At 40.4% G+C, this 18,247-nt stretch overlaps 1 protein-coding gene across 1 annotated transcript; it reads right to left on the bottom strand.

The window, feature by feature from the left end:
- Window positions 1-232: 232 nt before the first annotated feature.
- prorp (protein only RNase P catalytic subunit) lies at window positions 233-18,196 on the bottom strand. Its single transcript, XM_053509267.1, has 8 exons — window positions 18,155-18,196; window positions 16,884-17,854; window positions 16,345-16,392; window positions 15,947-16,079; window positions 8,461-8,568; window positions 894-1,036; window positions 495-690; window positions 233-409 (listed from the first exon to the last, which is right to left on the bottom strand). Exons 2-8 carry the CDS (start codon window positions 17,846-17,848, stop codon window positions 278-280), a joined length of 1,725 nt encoding a protein of 574 aa, XP_053365242.1. The 5' UTR covers window positions 17,849-17,854; window positions 18,155-18,196; the 3' UTR covers window positions 233-277.
- Between the last annotated feature and the right edge of the window lie 51 nt (window positions 18,197-18,247).

Below are 18,247 nucleotides of genomic sequence, written 5' to 3'. Positions count from 1 at the left end.
TGCACCAGGTGGCTGGGGTTTGGGCATTGTGTGGCAGCTAAGAGCCCCGGGTCTTCTGTATGGGAGGAAAGAAACTGACCACTGAGCCACTAATATAATTTTAATTAATTAAAACTTTTGATAACACAGAACCCCATCCCGTTTATTTCCTTCACTGTCATTGTTTTTTGCTGTTTATTAGCTTTAATATCATTAAATTTATTAAATTATACGAACACCACAATAACTGGCAAATATTTTTTTATTTATTTCTTAATCGGTCTACTTCATACACATTTCACACATTGTTACTGAGACACAGCCATGTCTGGGGAACTTCATATGTGCTCCGCTCTTCTCCGTCCTTGTCATAAGGTATGTGCCATGTCTTTCCACAGCTCTGGATGATCGTATCGTAGACAGATGTCCTCTGAAAAAAAAAAAAATATTTTTTTTAAATCTTGGACATACATGCAGTGATAAAGACAGCTTAATTGTTCTGACTGTGTACTCACCTGAAAACGAATCCTTTTGCCTGGAATGAAGCTGCTAAACACTAGCTGATGTCCACGCTGCCACTTAAAAAAGAGACGTCGTGTGGCGCTGTCCGGGAGACATGCTTTGTGATCCCTCATTAGGTCTCGGCTCACAAAATTACAGTGATTCCCAGAGTGCAATGCGGCATAGAGCAGAAATGGGTCATCCTCTGAGCTGAGAAACAGTCAGGGCATGGTTACTATGTGACATCACAGCTTACATTTTTAAAAATGATATTTGTCATTACCAGGAAGATCTAGAGTCTGTTATTGTACATCATATATACTGTACACTGGCCAGGTGTTGTTTTCTATAATCTATCTACGTGAACAGGTGTATTGTGTGTGAGAGTGTGTGTATATGTGTGTGTCACTTACATGTTCTCGGTGAAAAAGCAGTGTGCTTTCTGTTTGATCTGGTTCATATCGTGTCTATTCCAGTTTCGTGACGGCTGCTGCATGTGCTTTCTTCCCAGAACCAGAACGTTCAGACCCTGAAGCTCCGAGACTACTGCTAACAGCTACAGGACACACACACACACAAACAATGTGTAAATGCATTGTCGGAATGAGCAGCCTCTGTGTTTACATGAAGCAGAAATGTATCCATGGAGAATGTTTTTGTTTTTTGTACCAATTCAATGCAATTCATCTACATCTACAGTCATACTGTGTGTTAGGCAGCTAAAAGGTCAATATAACAGAAGATGTGTTTAAGTTAATATGGAGTCGAGTTTCGTTCCTGGAGGCTGTTTGTAAGAATTTCATCTTGAACTATTGTATGATGCAGTCACAAGTCTACAGAGACAAAGATTCTTTGTGGTAACAAAGACATTTTATGTAACAAAGCCATTTTATGGTAAAGGTGAACCGTCCCCAGTCACCACATGCATCGCAAACAGACCACATGCGGCCTCAATGCAACGGAAGCGGGGCACCAGGATGAGTCAGACATGTCAGGAGGGCAGAAGGGGTCTGGATCACTGGCAGCTCTGGAACCCCATGTGTAGCTTGACAACTGTGTGTGAGAAAACCTCAGAAGGTTTCTGAAATACTCAAACTCACCTTTGACCCAGACAAATCAATGAGATTTGTTGACATTCTGCTATTTGATGTGAGCATGATCAGAAACCAGGTGTTCCTAATAAGCTGTCCAGTGACTTTACCTATGCATTTAGTTATTAATTTTAAGTAATTATAATTATATATAACTCAATGAAACTATTTTTGTCCTCAAATAGTACAGTGGACCCTTTGATTGCGAGTAACTCGGTCTGTGAGCATTTTTCAAGATGAGCAAAATCTTTTCAATAAAATTTACCTTAATGAACAAACTAGGGCTTGGTATATGAGTAGCATGCATGTACTTTGTCTGCTGTGTGCCATAAGTCACATGATCAAAACTGAGCCAATGTTTCTTCTCTCGCGCGCTGCGGGATTATGGGTAATCGTCTTCCATGCTCAGTCTCAGTGCGCGTGCGTCTCTTGTATATCCAACATCCATGAGCAAAAGCAATCGTCATTAGAAAGGTTGCTTGTTAAAGAAGTTTCCCGACAAAGCAGTCGTTCTGTTAGTGTGTGTGTGTGTGTGAGAGAGAGAAAGTCTGCTTCCTCTCAAGGTTTCTTCCTATTGCCATCTCAGGGATTTTTTCCTTGCCGCCGTCACCCACAGTCTGCCACTGTGTCCCTGCTGTCCAAAAGGCAGATATATCATGAATATCCTAATATCCCATTAGGAATGCCAACATTTTGAAGTCTCTGATCACCTCCTTGTACTTCGAAGCATCTAACAAGATTTTAACGCTGCTGTATTCCTCTCTAAGCTGCACCGAGTGAGCCAGTGAAAGAGATGAATACATATTTCTGTTATGAAGCAGCACACTTTTGAGGCTCCTGCATGAACTGTCAATGAACTCACTGGGGTTAGACAAAATTCCAATTGCTTTAAACAGACACAGTCACAATTATTGCAGAAGCAAACTCATCTTGACGGCTGAAGAAGCTTGAAAAATACATCTGCTACATGCACACTTTCACGTAGCAAGTTCCCCTGCTTGAGTCTTTGATGACGAAGCTTGGCTTTTTGTATGTTGTGACTCCAAGGTCTATCACCATGTTGTTGAGGTCTTAGTAGCGGTAGTATGGATTTCTCCCTTCTACTGCATCCCGGTAATATGGATCAACAAATTCTTCATCCTCTTCTGAAGTGTTGCTCTTTTTTAAAGACAACTGATCTCTCTTTGGGGGAGTAGGCACGAGGAGCTCTGGTCTGTGTGGCACTGGGGCGATGGATGATGCAATGTCTGGATATATGATAGCAGATGCATTTCTATGCCTTGTAGGCCTCACACATCTTAGCAGACACTGCCACAGGACTTTTTTGCTTTTGTGTTGATAAATTTACCACAGACATAGCGAAATGCTTCTGGCGATGCTTACAGCCTCTTGATGCCATGTATAATGAATTTAGCCAAACACTAGCACTTAATGTATCTATCCAATTCAGTCTCTGAAACGAAAATCACATTTTTTTGGATTTGTATTTATACTGTACTGCTATAAATGTTTTAGAAAGAACATTTATAGACATTTGTAAAAAAAAAAAAAAAAATAATAATAATAATAATTTAAGCCCTTAAATGTTTTGATCCATTCTAGTTCTGGAAGCTTCTGGAAAGTAAAAAAATAAATAAAATTCAGAAAACTTCTGGAATACTCTAAAATTGTAATCAAACATTCCAGAAAGTTATACTTCAGCAGCTTACCGCTGAATTCAACTGGAATTGTAAAAAAGTACTGTTCAGGTCACAAAAGCAGAACTTATAGTTTTTCACTTTACTTTTCTATGCAGATACAATTGGGAAATGACACTTTCAGACACAAAAAGTAAAAATTTTGTTACATTTTGCTATTTGTAAAAGTATATTTACATCTTTTATACATTTTATTATATACGTTATTTATTTTTTATTTTGAATGTAAACCGACGTGATTCCACTATAGGTACATATGCACTATATGACCTCAGAAATGTCCTCACCTATACAAATGTTATTAATCCAGTTTATATATATATATATATATATATATATATATATATATTACAATAATAAAAAAAATAGCAGAAAAGGTGACACATTTGATCACAGTATTCCAGTTAGTGTGTATTCACATCTCGACAGTTTTAAGGTCAGTGATGATGTCACTATTTGTAAATGATAATGAGGGTTTGTCTGAGAGGATTTCCCCCCCGTGTTGAGACCCTCGGGGTGAGAATCGCGAACAGCAGCAGGCGGGAAAGTGACTCATTCCCAGTCTCCATTCTGGACACTCTTCCTGCTACAGAGATATTTACGTCTTATACAAGTGAAGGAAATGCGGCAAGACTTTAGACGTTAAAGAACACGCTAAGAATAACCATCCGATGAAAACGTCTGGAGGTTTACATCCTTATTCCTGTAGCTATTAATAGCAGCAAGACAAAACGCTCTAATTAACAGATCAGAAGTGACACGGTGAGGGTTTTACAACATCTCGTAACACTAATTACAGATCAGTGATGCTGGAATCTCTAAACTATTCACACAGTACAGCATCATGTGTAGTAGGAACAAATTATTTGCCAAGTTTGTTTGGAATTGTAACAAAATCTGAGAAAAAAAAGGGATTGAGATTTTTATAAAATCACGACATTTATAATCACAAAGGAAATTGAATCGTCACAAATATTGAAGAATAAACAAGGTCACTGTTTGTAGCTTATCTGTTGAAATTTTACAGGGTTCTTTCTAAACCTACATTTTATATATATAATTTTTTTTATATAATCAGAGGTTGTGCATCACTTTCATGACAATTAAATAAGTCTATAATTTTTTACTGACATTTTAATACTACACACTATAGGTTATCTCATATTTAGATAATTTATTTATATCTTAGTGGAAATATAAAATAAACATTTTAAAAGATATGCACATATTTACAGATTTACAGATTACAGATTTAATTTGAATACCTATTTAATATGTTATACATTTTAATACATTAGTATAACTCTTATTATCACTTGCTTTTATTTTAGCCACTGGAGTCGTGCACTCATTCTGAGACACAGAACTGAAGGGTAAAGGAAATGATTTGAGGTTATTAGCACGGCACAAACTGGAAATTCAGAAAGACACTGTCATCGAGTCTGGAATCGCACACGCGCACACACACACACACACACACACACACACACACACACACACACACACACAGTCATGTTTATTACGTGTGTAATGTGAAGCATGGTCACTGCGATGATGAGGGTGTGTTTCCTGTTTTCTCTCTCTCTCTCACACACACACACACACACACAATGTCCTGATCAGCAGCTGTTATCATTTCTGCTAATTCATCATAAGGAAGTGAACTGTGCCCTGTAAACAAACTGGAAATCACCACACTCACCAGAACAACCTGTTTAACGATCGAACTTCAACCCTGACATGTGAGGAGGAACGAATCAGCAGAGCACTTAAGGCCTTAAGAAAAGCACCAGCACACAGGCCTGCGTTTCCTCAAGGCTGGCGTGGCCAAAAAATAAACGTTTATTGTTTATCTGGAAATGTAGGATGTAGTTTTACAACAGTTTACCGTACATACAGAACCAGTTCAAAAGTTATGTAACGACAACAACAAAAACAACAACCAGATGTGATTTTAAGTCAGCTGTTCTGGTTGGAGATGGTTATCCACCAAACTGACTTCTGGAATAGTTCTTGCAAGAACAGTATTGTGTCAAGTGCATTTGCAAAACCCATCAAGCTCCGTGATGAAACTGTCTCTCATGAAGAACCTTCCCAGGAACGCAAGACCAAAACTGACCTCTGCTGCAGAGGAGAAGTTCATTTAGAGTCACCAGCCTCAGAAACAATTAACAATTAACAAACAGCACCTCAGTTTAGAGCCGTTATGAAGCGTTACAGAGCGTTAGTAGTAGAGCTGGGGGGAAAATCGATTCAGTTAAATATCGCAATTCTTTTCTATGGCAAATCACGCATCTCCAAACTGACTTCAAAGCCGAATTAAAAAAATTATTTTTTTATAGATTTTGCTTTTAACGTGGTAAAATGTTGCTGTTTTACTTACTCCGACAGGTGGTGCACTCGAAACTAATACACAGTAAAACATCATGCGTAGTAGAAGATAATTTTTTGCCAGGTTTGTTTAGAATTCTAACAAAATCTGAAAAATTGAAAAAAATAAATAAATAAATAGGATTGGGAAAATCTGAAAAATAATAAATAAGATTGGGATTTCTATCAAATTATGTTCCTTATAGAATCGCTATACAAATTGAATCGGCTGAATATAATGATAATATTGAATCAGGAGGTTCTTGGTGATTCCTGTCCCTGCATCTCAATATCAACTGTTTGAATGAGATTACTGCATATTTTGGATGCCTTCAGTTTAAAAAGAAATAAAAATCAGGAAAGACTATGGAATTAGAATTTGTGTCCAAACTTTTGACTGGTAGTGTAACTGCACATTAAAAGTCCCAAATTTGACTATTTCTGTAACAAGTGAACACAGGTCTCGAAGCACCGTCCAATATATGTGTGTGTGTGTGTGTGTGTGTGTGTGTGTATGGTCCAGTTGAAATACCCCTGGCACAATGCATTTTTATACCTCAAACTCCCTCTGTTTCTCTCCTCCTCGAAATGCACTGTTTCAGTGTCTGTGTAAATAAGATACTGCTGAGCCACGCCACTCCAGAGAACAGAAGAGTTCAGCAGCATGTCATGGGGAGGGGGGGGGGGGTTCTCTCATATGAGGTCACATTAGGGGGAAAAATTTCATCGGTTTGTTTTAAACCCGGCCAAAAGTACAGCAGAATAGAAAAAGGATGATGAACAGGAAATCTTTTTTTCTACATGCAGACTGCAGACGCATATGATCATCTAAACATGACGTAATAATAATTATGCATTATAGGGGCCCTTTAAGGATCATCAATTTTTTTTATCATCACTTATCTCAACTGTACGAGCAATTATGTGACAAATTCTCAAAATCACAAAAATATGTGCACAGCATCAAATATTTAGTATGTGAATAAAGAATTGCTGATCATTTGCAGATTTAACGAGTAGCTGAGTTTCTTGCTCCAGTTCGCCCCCTAGTGGAGGAACATAGCTATTTAAAAGATTTTTTTTCAAAATTCAGTTGCATTCCACAAAATTTTATTTAGAACACATTTTGTAAATTTATTTAATGGCCCAGAACCTTTATTCTCCCTGTGAACCGTATGTCTGACACTCCTGGATTCGTGGTTTGACCTTTGACCTTTCCCAATAAGTAGACCTTAAAAGGATGCAAACGAAGCATGTCTATTCTGATGCCGATGGGTGAAATGGACAGAGCAGGGGAATAACACCACTCAAAATAGGTGACAAGTCAAAGCCAAGAAACTTTTTGAGAACAGAAAACTGGAACAAGGTCAGACGCAAAAATAAAACCAGCAGGGACTCGCGCTCGCACCCGTGGAGGAGGCACTTAATTAATCAGAAGGCTTTTCCCTTTTTCAACGATGAGTAATTGTGGGTTTTCTAAATTATTAAACTGCGGAAAGCGTCGGATTAATCGACACAATATACACGCAGGTGAATTTCACACTGAGCTTTTCTTCATTTAAATGCCGTTTTGAAAACACTTTGAATAATTTAATAATTACTGTAGCATTTACTTTATATACTTTAAAAAATAATAATAAAAATAATAATAATAATAACACACCTCTCTCATTTAATTATATGATCACTGCATGAAATAATTTCATACATAATTATTTATTAGTCTTTATTTTACTGCTTCTTAACAAAGATGGTGTGACAAAAAAAAAAATGTTTGGAAATGCAAGAAATAAAAATTTTATGAATACAACGGCTGTTCAAGTCACACCAGGACTTTTGATTGTTCAGAAAAACAAGAGTAAAGATTTTCTTTATTTCTATATATAATCCCCTGTTACACTAATGCACTTATTTACTAGTGCTTGTCAAGGTACAGAGTTTAAATTTACTAGCCATGATCAGACTGCCTGCATCATATCTAAATCGCCGGCCTCCCAGGAATTCCTTTAATGGCCCAAACATGTGAAAATGTCTTGGAGCGAGGTCAGGTCTGCACTGTACGAGTGATGTGAAAATAATTCCCAGCCCAATTCCTGTAATGCGCAAGTGGTATTTATGAATGATTTTGTGTACAGTTCGCACACAGAGAAGCGTCTCTTCTGCATGTTGGCAACAATTGTCTGTCGATTCTTAAGGACCAGGCGTTCCACTCGCTGAATGTTCATGGAAACGACTGCAATGGGCTCCGACCCACCTCGGCCGGGATCGTCATTTACAGAAGTACGGCCTTCTTTAAAATGTTTGCACCATTTAATTTTTTTTTTTTTTTTAAGAGTCTCATCACCAGACTGTGTTTGAGGTCTTGAGTGAGCGTTAATCAGTTTTGACTCGAATGCCCCCAGGACGTTTAGCATTAAGTTGTGTTTGTTCATTATTTTTATTCTGTTTCATTTAGAAAAATAAATATTCAGAATCTTAAAGAAACAAAAGTAAAACGTTCTTCTTTACCACAAATCAGATTGAACCGCTGTCTGAGGTTTGCCTCCGTAGTTTCCAGCTACGTCGCTGTAGTAGGGGAAATCTATAGCCACCAGTCTAGCAGTTTGGCTTGGTGCACTAAACCTCTATGACTAAATCGTCAGAAGTGCTTTAACAGATCTCAGTACCGTTTTATACTTAAATACTAAATAAAAGCACCGAAAATATGAAAGGATTAAAAAGACAAAATGAGATTAAAAACTAGAGGCTGACTCTGTATTTTCCAGAACACGACCCGAGCCGTTTCTTAGGCTTAATTTAACACGAACACTCTAAACACTTACCGTCTCTGACTTGGCACACTTCGGCGTGGCGCTCGCTACGTTCAGGCCGTCAATGATGACATCAAATGCAGGGCGGCCCTTCACAAATTTCTTAAAACTCTCCAGCTCCTGAAAAAAAAAGCCATAGCATTATTCTTTTTCTGTGGAAAATAATTCAGTGCGAAAATACACAAAGGTGCTCTTGTTACACGACGTGGTCTGGACTCTGACTGGTCAGGAGCCGTTGATTCATTCTCTATAACAGCAGCTCTGACAGTAGCACAGGTCTGTATTTACACGCATCGACAGCGGATGCCCCGCTAAGAAATAGTTTTTTGAGAAATTGTGGTTGATGTGGTTTTGTGTAAGGGCGAATGTGTTTCCGTAACGTTTGTGTGAAGGAGTCTCCAGTGTCAGCGTGTTAGGACAGAGGAGACAACAAGCTGGGACGGTCTTAACAAAGCAATGATTGTTGTAAAGTTCCCCACAGTGGGACGAATAATGGTCTTATCTCAGATCTTAAAAAGAATAAAGTTCCCTGAGACATGTTTGTGTCGAGTGTGTGTGTGTGTGTGTCTAGGCTGCAGGACTTGTAAAGGCATACACACACCACCACGGGACGCAGTGTGGCATAAGGAGATTGTGTGGATTGTGTGTGCTCTGCACAGAATGGAGGTGTGTGTTAGGGGAGGTGGAGCTGTGCGGGGAGGGTGGAGCTCGTGGCGCGGCTCCAGCTGGAATTTCCCGCACTGTTTGCTCTCCATGCACTGATCAGTATGTTCTTGGCCCCGCGCCAGCGTCCCATTCAAACCAAAACAAAGGGAGAAACACCCAAGGAGGAAGTCAGAGAACTTTATGTGTGTGTGTGTGTGTGTGTGTGTGCAGATGAGTCGATGTGTGCATGCATAGGCATGTAGATGTGTGTGTGTAGATGTTTGTGTATGTGTGTTGATGAGCAACCGTGTGTGTGTGAGTGTGTGCAGTTGAGCAGCCGTGTGTGTGAGTGTGTGCAGTTGAGCAGCCGTGTGTGTGTGCACGTAGATAAACTGCTGTGTGTGTATGTAGAGATGAGCTGCTGTGTGTGTGTGTGTGTGTGTGTGTGTGTGTGCGTAGGTTCAGTTAGGAGTGTTCAATCTACAACACAATCACTAGGTCGTGGCTTTGTTCTGCAGCTGGAACGTCCCTTAAACTTTCCGTGAACCACAAGAGGAATGAATGAACTGAGCTGAAGCTGTCTCACTGCAGCTCGAGAGACAGACAGTTCACCTGTTACAGGCCAAGTGGAGTAAATTGTTTGTAACGCATTTATTACCGTCCAAACACGCGTCTAACACTGACTACTGTTTATACTGTAATGATCCTGCTGTCTGCCCGTGCATGTCTGTCTACAAACCTGTCTCTCTGTCTCTGTCCGCCTGTGTGTGTCCGTCTCTACGTGGACCGTCTGCACTAATCGTTGTCTCAACGCAGACCGTCTGCACACTTGTCTTTCTCTACACAGACCGTCTACATACGTGTCTTCCTCTACATCTGTTTGTCTGCATGTCTTTCGTCTTTTGCGTGTCTGTACCTACATGTCTGTCTGTTATTCTGAGTGAATCTGCCTGCCTTATCAAATCCATTTGTCTCCTCGGACCTGTCTGTCTTTTTCAGCTCATCTGTCCTTCTCTACACTTTTCTGATGATTGATGCCGCAGCTGTGTAAACATGTTCAATGTGTGTGTGTGTGGAGGGAACTGATTGTTGTGTTTATCCAAAATTATAAAGCCTCTCTGAAGCAGAGTGTTGGCAGCAGTACACAGAAACACACACACACACTTTCAGTTTCGTCACTGCAGTCTTACAGACGACTTTCAAGAAGTTCCTGATACTCAAACAGAAAAAAAGAATGTGAGGGAAAAACCACAAGAACACTTAAGAGACCGTGTGTATGTGTGTGTACGTCTGTGTGTGTGTGATTGAGAGAGAAGTGGCCTGGTGTTTTTTTTTTAGCTTTTATGTTGTGTATATTTAAGGACGCATCCGTCCTATAGAATTTTGCCTTGAAGCACCAGAATAAATTTCTCATCTCATCATGTAAACGGGTACATTTTTTAAGTTAAATTTAAAACAATACATATAACATGACAAAGCGAAAGCGCTAAATTAAACACTGGAAGACTTCTTAATATGCAAATTGTTCACGAACATTTCTAAAGGTTCCAAAAAGGAGAACTTAGTCACATGACTAGGGCTTTTAAAGTATTTATGTGCCACAGTAAGTCACATGACTGGGGCTCTTATTTAAGTGCTTAGTCACGTGACTAGGGCTCATAATAATATTTGAGGATTTTGTCCCATGACTGGGGTTCGGCACAATATTTAAGAGCTCAATCACAATAATATTTAATGGCTTGGTCATGTGACTACGGCTTATTATAGTTTTTAAGGACTTAGTCACATGACTACAGCTAATTATAATATTTAATGGCTTGGTCATGTGACTAGGGCTTATTATAATATTTGAGGTCTTGTCACATGACTTTCCGGGGTGATGCTGTAACCTCTCGCAGCCGGAGGTCTAGAGAGAGCTGATTGGCCGAGCTCTCTCAGAGGGGAGGGATGAGAGGTACTTCGTGCTCCCACATTAATCACGGCTCTACAGCCAATCAGGGGCGTCTGTGAGCTCACGCAGGCAGAAGGAGCGGATAGCGCTGTCCTCCGAGTGTGCGTGAGCGAGCAGTTCGAAAAGAAGCAGCCGGCTGGCGTCATGTGGTTAGGAGAAAACACGTGATGGTCTTCGGCCCTTCCGACTGAGGGGTAGTAATAGCCTTAATGTGGGAGCCCCCTAGTGACAGGGGAAATTGGACACGACTAAATTAGGGAAAAAAATGTATATATTAAAGGCGTAGTCACGTGACTAGGGTTCGTTATAACACTTGAGGATGGATCAAGTCAAAGTCAAACATGTCACTTTTATACTTTTATATATTATTGTGTTGAATTTTGTTCCTACTGATATAGGCCCAATCTTTTGTTTTACGTACGGTTAAAAACAACCAATACTCTGAATACAGCTTTAAACACTAACCTTATATAATATATTTATTATTATTATTTAGTTTAAATTTACAGTCGGATCATTCATGAAAAAGAGACATTAAAGAACTGCTTACCCCCGTGCTATTTGTGTGTATTTTATTACCATTTTCTCGTAGGTGTCCTTTATAATAATTATAATAATAATAATTATTATTATTATTATTTGTAGTATTAATAATACAGTAACTTTTTACTTTTATTTTTTTTTCTTATACATTAACTATATTTTGTAAACATCGCCTTTTTATCTATATGTGTGTGCGTGTGTGCGTTTACATTCTACAGATGTCAGGTTTGCAGTCAGGCCCGTGTCAAAGCTCAATGAGAACAGAAAGTGCGGGGATTCCCACTCTGCATGACCAGGTCACGTGTGTGTATGCGAGCGTAACTCCACCCTGCATGTGTGTGCATTGGGTGTGGGACAGCACGGTACATAACCATTAATTATTAACCCAGTCATACCCCCCACCCCCACACACACTCACACACACTCACACACACTCACACACACACCTTTAAATGTTGTTTGTATATGCTTGTATAAGATTTCTGGTTTCTAATGAGGGACCTCACCATCATCACTTTCCACAAGGGTTCCTTTGAGAGACGATTAGGCGACACTTACAGTATCAGTTCTTGATTCTGAGATGCTTCCTTGTTGCGTTGCGTGTGTGTCCGGAGTGCTTTAATGGATTTTAGGAGTTTTAATCCATAAAACACATGAGACTTTTATTTGTGCGTGTCACAGTTCAGACAGATTTAAACCTGCAGACATCCTGATATTTCCTGATCCATGTAGGCCGTGTTCATTGGCTTTACAACCGCTTTTGTCTTTTTGGCACAGACTAAAATGGAAAATGTTTTGATTTTGACATAAAATCTGATATCCACTCATTTATTCTAATTTTTTTCTTTTTTTACCAACAAAGCCTAGAAACCAATCATTCATCAATCTAAACCTGAACAAAACACTTTTCAGCTCTTCTCCAGGCTTTTTATCAGTGATTTATTTAAACGGAAAAGATCAAACACTTATTGTTTTAAATCCAATTATTTAAACGTAAGTAACTTGCATTTCACACTGCCTGCAGGACGCACTTAGGTTTTGGAGCCTTGATGTCTGAAAGAGTCGAATAATCCTTACACACAGAGGGAAATGAACTTCAGGCAGCTGATTGGAGTGTTAGATATTACACCGCGAAAACCTTCGGAAAAGCGAGGTTTGCGTTTAGAGCGAGCAGACGCAGCAGCGCCGCGTTTATCTAGGATCTAACCCAAGGAAAATGTAACCACTGTGTCATGTTACAAGCAAATGGCGAGAAAATAGGCATCAAGAAGGAACTTCTCTTTAAAATATTTCGTGATTTATGATTTACAGGTCTACATTAATGCGATGCTTCCACATTCCACATTATACAGTTTTATACAATTTAAAGCTTAACATTTATGAAAGGAGGCTCCAATGTCAGAAGTTTTCTTCAGAGCAGAGGAGTTTAAGCTCAGGAACATAATAAGCTGAAAACACTCAGTGAAGAGCGCTATCCGCCCACTTCTGCCTGCTCGAGCTTACAGACGCCCAAAACTGCCTCGTGTCTCTGTGACTGACACCACAGAGCAAGGCTGTCTCCCCTCCCCCACGACCGATTTCCATCAACACCGGGATGAGACGGCATCCTGGAGCCATGTGCACATCGCTTAATGCCAAAACCACATTCTACATATTTGTTTCATGTAATCTAGTTTATAAACAGACTGTTGCACTGCTTCTAAATACGTTATAAAGGTGTGCATTAAATAATGTGTGTGTGAGATCTGTGGGAGGGGTTGCAAAGTCCTGGGATGGTTTCACTTCAGCAATGGGGGGGCCCAAACACACATATACACACACATACATGCACACACACAGGGACTTTCCATGGTCACTCATGTGAGAGGCCTTTGAGGGCTGAAATGTGAAACCCCTTTGTGCCACGAACGTGCCTCAGCCATAACACCCACAAACGAGCGTCTCACCACAGACACACACACACACACAAACACAGACCATGTCCACAACGTCCACAAGTTTTGCACAAAAACTCAAAGCATGCATTCTAGAGCTTCATGGCACGATGGTTTAGTATTTTATTATTTTATCACAGATTACAGTACTGCGTTTGTCCTGCATGGAGACTCTTGTCTTAAACCCGACAAACTACTTCTGCTAATGACCTCAAAACAGCAACCTGACCGAGATGTAACGAGTCTACAACGAAAGATCGATAGAAGTTATGATAAAATAATAAAAAACATGAATACGTTAACATTAGTAATACTGCATCGCAAAATACAACAATCAATCATTTAAGGATATAATTTAGAACGCGGAAACATTTCTGGAGTAATTTTAACCTTCACTATCGAGCGAAGCGTCGACAATAACAACGGCGTGCACGGTAAAACTCATGGAATATTATCATCACAGGACTGATTATAAATAAACCGTACGTGTGAAAAGAGACATTAGTGGAAATGATTTGCGCGGGAACAGAAATAACCACCGTGTTCCTGCGGCAGTGGGAATTTCAGTGGAGACGTGTGATACCGTGTGTTGACTATGTCCTAATTCTGGCTGGTGTGCTGTGTTTGCAAGCTAAACTGATACAGACACACACGCTCGTGTTTGTTTGTGTGTGTGTGTATATGTGTATGTGTCCTGGAAAGCCCCTAACCCATCTAAATGTGGCAGTATGCAGCAAGTCTGCAGGCCTGTGCTTTATTTACATCTGCAGCCTGAGAGCCTGAGAAAAAAATAAAAACAGCGTAAACACCAGGGAGAAAAAAAGGGAAAAAAACTGGTAAAGCAAAAACATGTGCAGTTTATTCTTCAGTATAGATTCGATATTTTTATGCCGTACCTGCTAACATGCTACTCTTGTGGCAGGATGCTTTCATTAGTTGTTAAGCGCCTGGAGAAGGTGAAAGCGTCACACACTAAATCTGCATGAAGAGTTGGAGTCTCTCACACTCTAAAAGGAATGATGAGATATCCTTCTCTGAGACACACACACACACACATTACTCAAATGTCCAAAATAAGGAGAAAGACAGCTGTCCTAGAGCTACGCTCCAGATGGGACAGGCTTTACCTCACGGCCCTACACTGGGGCAGCTGGTGAGGACACTGGCCGGGAAATACCGCAAGGTAGCGCATTAATAACCCCCGGCATGTGCAGTGTTTAGACCCTCATCTGTCACACAATGAATTATTTAAGTATTTTTATTAACCTTCTTAAAAACCCTGTTTCATTCCAGTGCAATAAATAAATGAGCAGCTTCATAAAGAGGAGTGAACTAGTGGAACAAATACACAGCTGTGACGCATCTGCCACCTGGTGGTCACTGCTGGAAATGCAGACAAAGAAAGCTAGGAAAGTTAAGTGTTCCAGGACTGGCTTAAGCATTAAATACTTTGACTTGTCCTTGGTTAAGCTTCCTGGATGCTATCTTTAAAGGGAAATCTGTTAGTTTAGCTCGGCTCAACTTTGTTAAATAAGGGATCGAGCTGATATCACTGCATAAGAACTTTCCCAGAAAGGATCAATTAAATCAACCTGAATCTATTTTTAAACAGTATTAATCCGTACTACTCACTCACTCTCTATACCACTTTATCCTGTATTCAGGGGCCTGAAGTCTATCCCAGGAGGCTTAGGGCACAAGACGGGGTACACCCTGGACAGGGTGCCAATCCTTTGCAGGGCACATAAAGCATACACACTCACACACTCATTCACACACTACGGGTAATCTACAGGTTTTAGGACTGACTGTGGGAGGAAACCAGAGTACCTGGAGGACACCCACCAAGCACGGGGAAGAACATGCAAACTCCATGCACACAAGAGACTGGAATCGAGCCTGGCCGAGAATCGAACCTGGACCCTGGAGGTGCAAGGCGACAGTGCTAACCAATACTATTCTAATACTTATACTGTTCCCATACAGTTCCCACATTCACCACATACTATTCCCACACTGGTCCTGTACTGTTCACATGTTATTCGCATACTGTTCCCATACAGTTCCCACACTGCTCAAATGCTGTTATCATGCTCTCCTCACACCAGTCCCTTACAGTTACTGCACTGTTCCCACACTGTCCCCATACAGGTCCCATGCTATTCTCATACAGTCAACATACTGTTCCCATAGTTACCCTGCTATACCCCTGCTATTATTATTTTGTTCCCCTACTGTTTCCATACAGTTCCAAAGCTATTCTCATGCTGTTCCTATACTGTCCCCATGGTGTTTTCAATGCTATTTCCACACCGTCCCCACACTGTTCTCATTCAGTTCCTCCTGCTAGCTGACTTCCCCCTGCAGACGGTGTGTTTGGAAATAAAAAAACAAACAAACAGAAGTTAAGGGAAGTAAATCAAACCTCAGGCGTGGTCTTATTGAAGACGTCCCGGCCCTCGATCACATCCTCCATCACTCTCTGTTTCAGCCGAGCGTACTCCTCCTCTGTCAGCTGGATGGACTCCAGTTGTGTCCCACAGCCCTTACACACTCCTCTGTCCAACAATGCAAATGTTTGTTTTATTGTATAGTATTTTCTTTTGGTAGGAGTCTAGGACTCTCTATCCCTGCATGTTCAGCTGGGGATTAATGACTGTGTCAAATAAAGGTATTTTCATTTCTGCACTAGTAGGCAATCTACTACAGCCTTTACACCTACAGGCGTGTTAACGGAAATGAGCTTTATATACATTGGGATTAAAATGATGTACCGTAGTAAAGACAAACGTTTAAAACATAAAAGTAATGGCGGTTACGCACCGGGGATCCACAGAAGTAAACTTTCCTTTCCAGTTTTCATCTGGTAACCTGTAATGCAATAAAACATGACGTCTTAAGACATATTAGACATCTTAAGATCTGCACTAACTTATAGCAATAATTATGGTTTAACTGGATCTTATGACTGCCAAAGAAAAGACAGACAAATGAAAAACGGACTCTTTAAAGGCTAGCAATATGAAGATACGAATGAGTGTTTTTATGTACCTCGACTTTAAAATCTGAAATAATGATGCTATAATTATGTGTATATATTAATAAGTCACAACAATGACTACCTTGTTGGTACTGAACACTACAACAGACATATGTAAAAATAATTAAATCTATTTTATTTTAGCAAATTTCACCCTAATTCCTCAAAGTTGTTAGATCATCAGTGTAACCTCATAGTGTGGCTTGTTTGATCGACACACAGCCAAACCCAACACTGACCACTGAGGATGTACCAAAGGGATAGATGATGATGCTGCTTGAAATTTAATATACTATTCCATTCCTAAAATTAGTTTCCTTACCTTTCAAACCAGTCTTTAATACTTCTGACCAGCTTCTCCTCCGGATATATCTGGTTTACTCTCATGTAGGTCAGGATGGCCAGGAGTTTGTCTTTGTGTTCCCTCTGACTCGCACCACTCTCAAAGAAACACCGCCATGTTTCCTGATTGGGTGTCAGTCCCAGGTCTGTCAGCTCGTCATAAAGACGCCACGCCGTCTCCGTGTCCCCGTGGAGAAGAGCCCCGCTCACAGCATCTCCATAATTTCTGGAAGACGGCGTGATGACCTTCTTGATGTCCTCCAGGATGATCAGGGCTTCCCTCCAGCGTTCAGTCTGACTCAGACCTTTCACAAACAAACTGTAGGCTCCAGTGTCCAGAGTCTTAAAGCAGCTTTTCATGATGTCGTAGACGTCTGAAACTTCTGAGTGATGTCCACAAGAAACGCAAAGGGTCAGATACCTGAGCAGGAGTTCATACGGTAGGGTTCCGTTTTCAGCAGCGACGTAGTTGAGGAGAGATTTACCAATGCTGAGGTCAGCACCGGCGGCCAGCAAGCCCTCCATCATCCTCAGCTCGAAGCGCTCCGGCCTGGACGAGCTGCTTTTTAGATCTCTCCATTCTGAAACGCTCAAAGCACGATTAGGAATCTCTGCTACAAATGCTGCCCGGCCTTTCAGCGGACGCGTATTGATTTGTTCCGGATCTTTATCCTCTCCTGATTTCTTCTTTAAAATCTCAGCAGTTCTTTTGGCATGACCAGCTGCAAACACCGACTTTGGGAATGAACCTCTCTCGCTCTGAGTGAAATCTCTGTGCTTGGTGCCGTTAAATTCTGACGGTCTTCTTTCTCGTTTGGTGCAGTAAGGCTGATTAGTGGGATTATTTGTCTTTTGCAGAGCACAGTGGGAATAAAGAGGGTGCCTGAGGAGGGGGCAGAGGTGTCTGAGACAAGTCCTTGAATTTGCTATAATGAAGGATCCCATTGCAAACTGTTGGCACAATTATAAAAATAACAGCATTTTAATGTTTGTATAAAAGTGAACTAATACCAGACTTTAAATCACATCTTTAAGAGCTCGTGTTAACTTTTGTGCATCTAATGTCAGCTACAATAAATGACATTAAATGTTATTGAACACACGTTGCTGTCACTCTGGTTAAAAACAAAGCTCTAACACAAACAATATAAAGTAAAATAAGATTCGACCATATTCCCGAATCCTATGTTTTTATTCATTCAGTTAAAATCAGCGTTAACATCTTAAATATGATATAAAACTGATAACTACCTAAACTCCTCATGTATGCATCAATAGCAACGCAGCGACGCACAATCATTACGTCATTAGTATCGAAACGCTTCCGGCCTTCTGAAACGTCAT

Source organism: Clarias gariepinus, chromosome 13, assembly GCF_024256425.1.
Source record: "Clarias gariepinus isolate MV-2021 ecotype Netherlands chromosome 13, CGAR_prim_01v2, whole genome shotgun sequence".
Classification (NCBI taxonomy): Eukaryota; Metazoa; Chordata; class Actinopteri; order Siluriformes; family Clariidae; genus Clarias; species Clarias gariepinus.
The sequence above is the reverse complement of the archived record's forward strand: the minus strand, read 5'-3'. Positions and strand labels throughout refer to the sequence as shown.

What these genes read in the sequence shown, in the direction of transcription:
- prorp (XM_053509267.1), bottom strand. Translation starts at nt 17,848, where the DNA reads ATGGGATCCTTCATTATAGCAAATTCAAGGACTTGTCTCAGACACCTC. An exon ending in TTTACTTCTGTGGATCCCCG is followed by an intron (nt 16,080 to 16,344) that starts GTGCGTAACCGC and finishes ATTGTTGGACAG; the next exon opens with AGGAGTGTGTAAGGGCTGTG. An exon ending in GCAAAAGGATTCGTTTTCAG is followed by an intron (nt 410 to 494) that starts GTGAGTACACAG and finishes TTTTTTTTTCAG; the next exon opens with AGGACATCTGTCTACGATAC.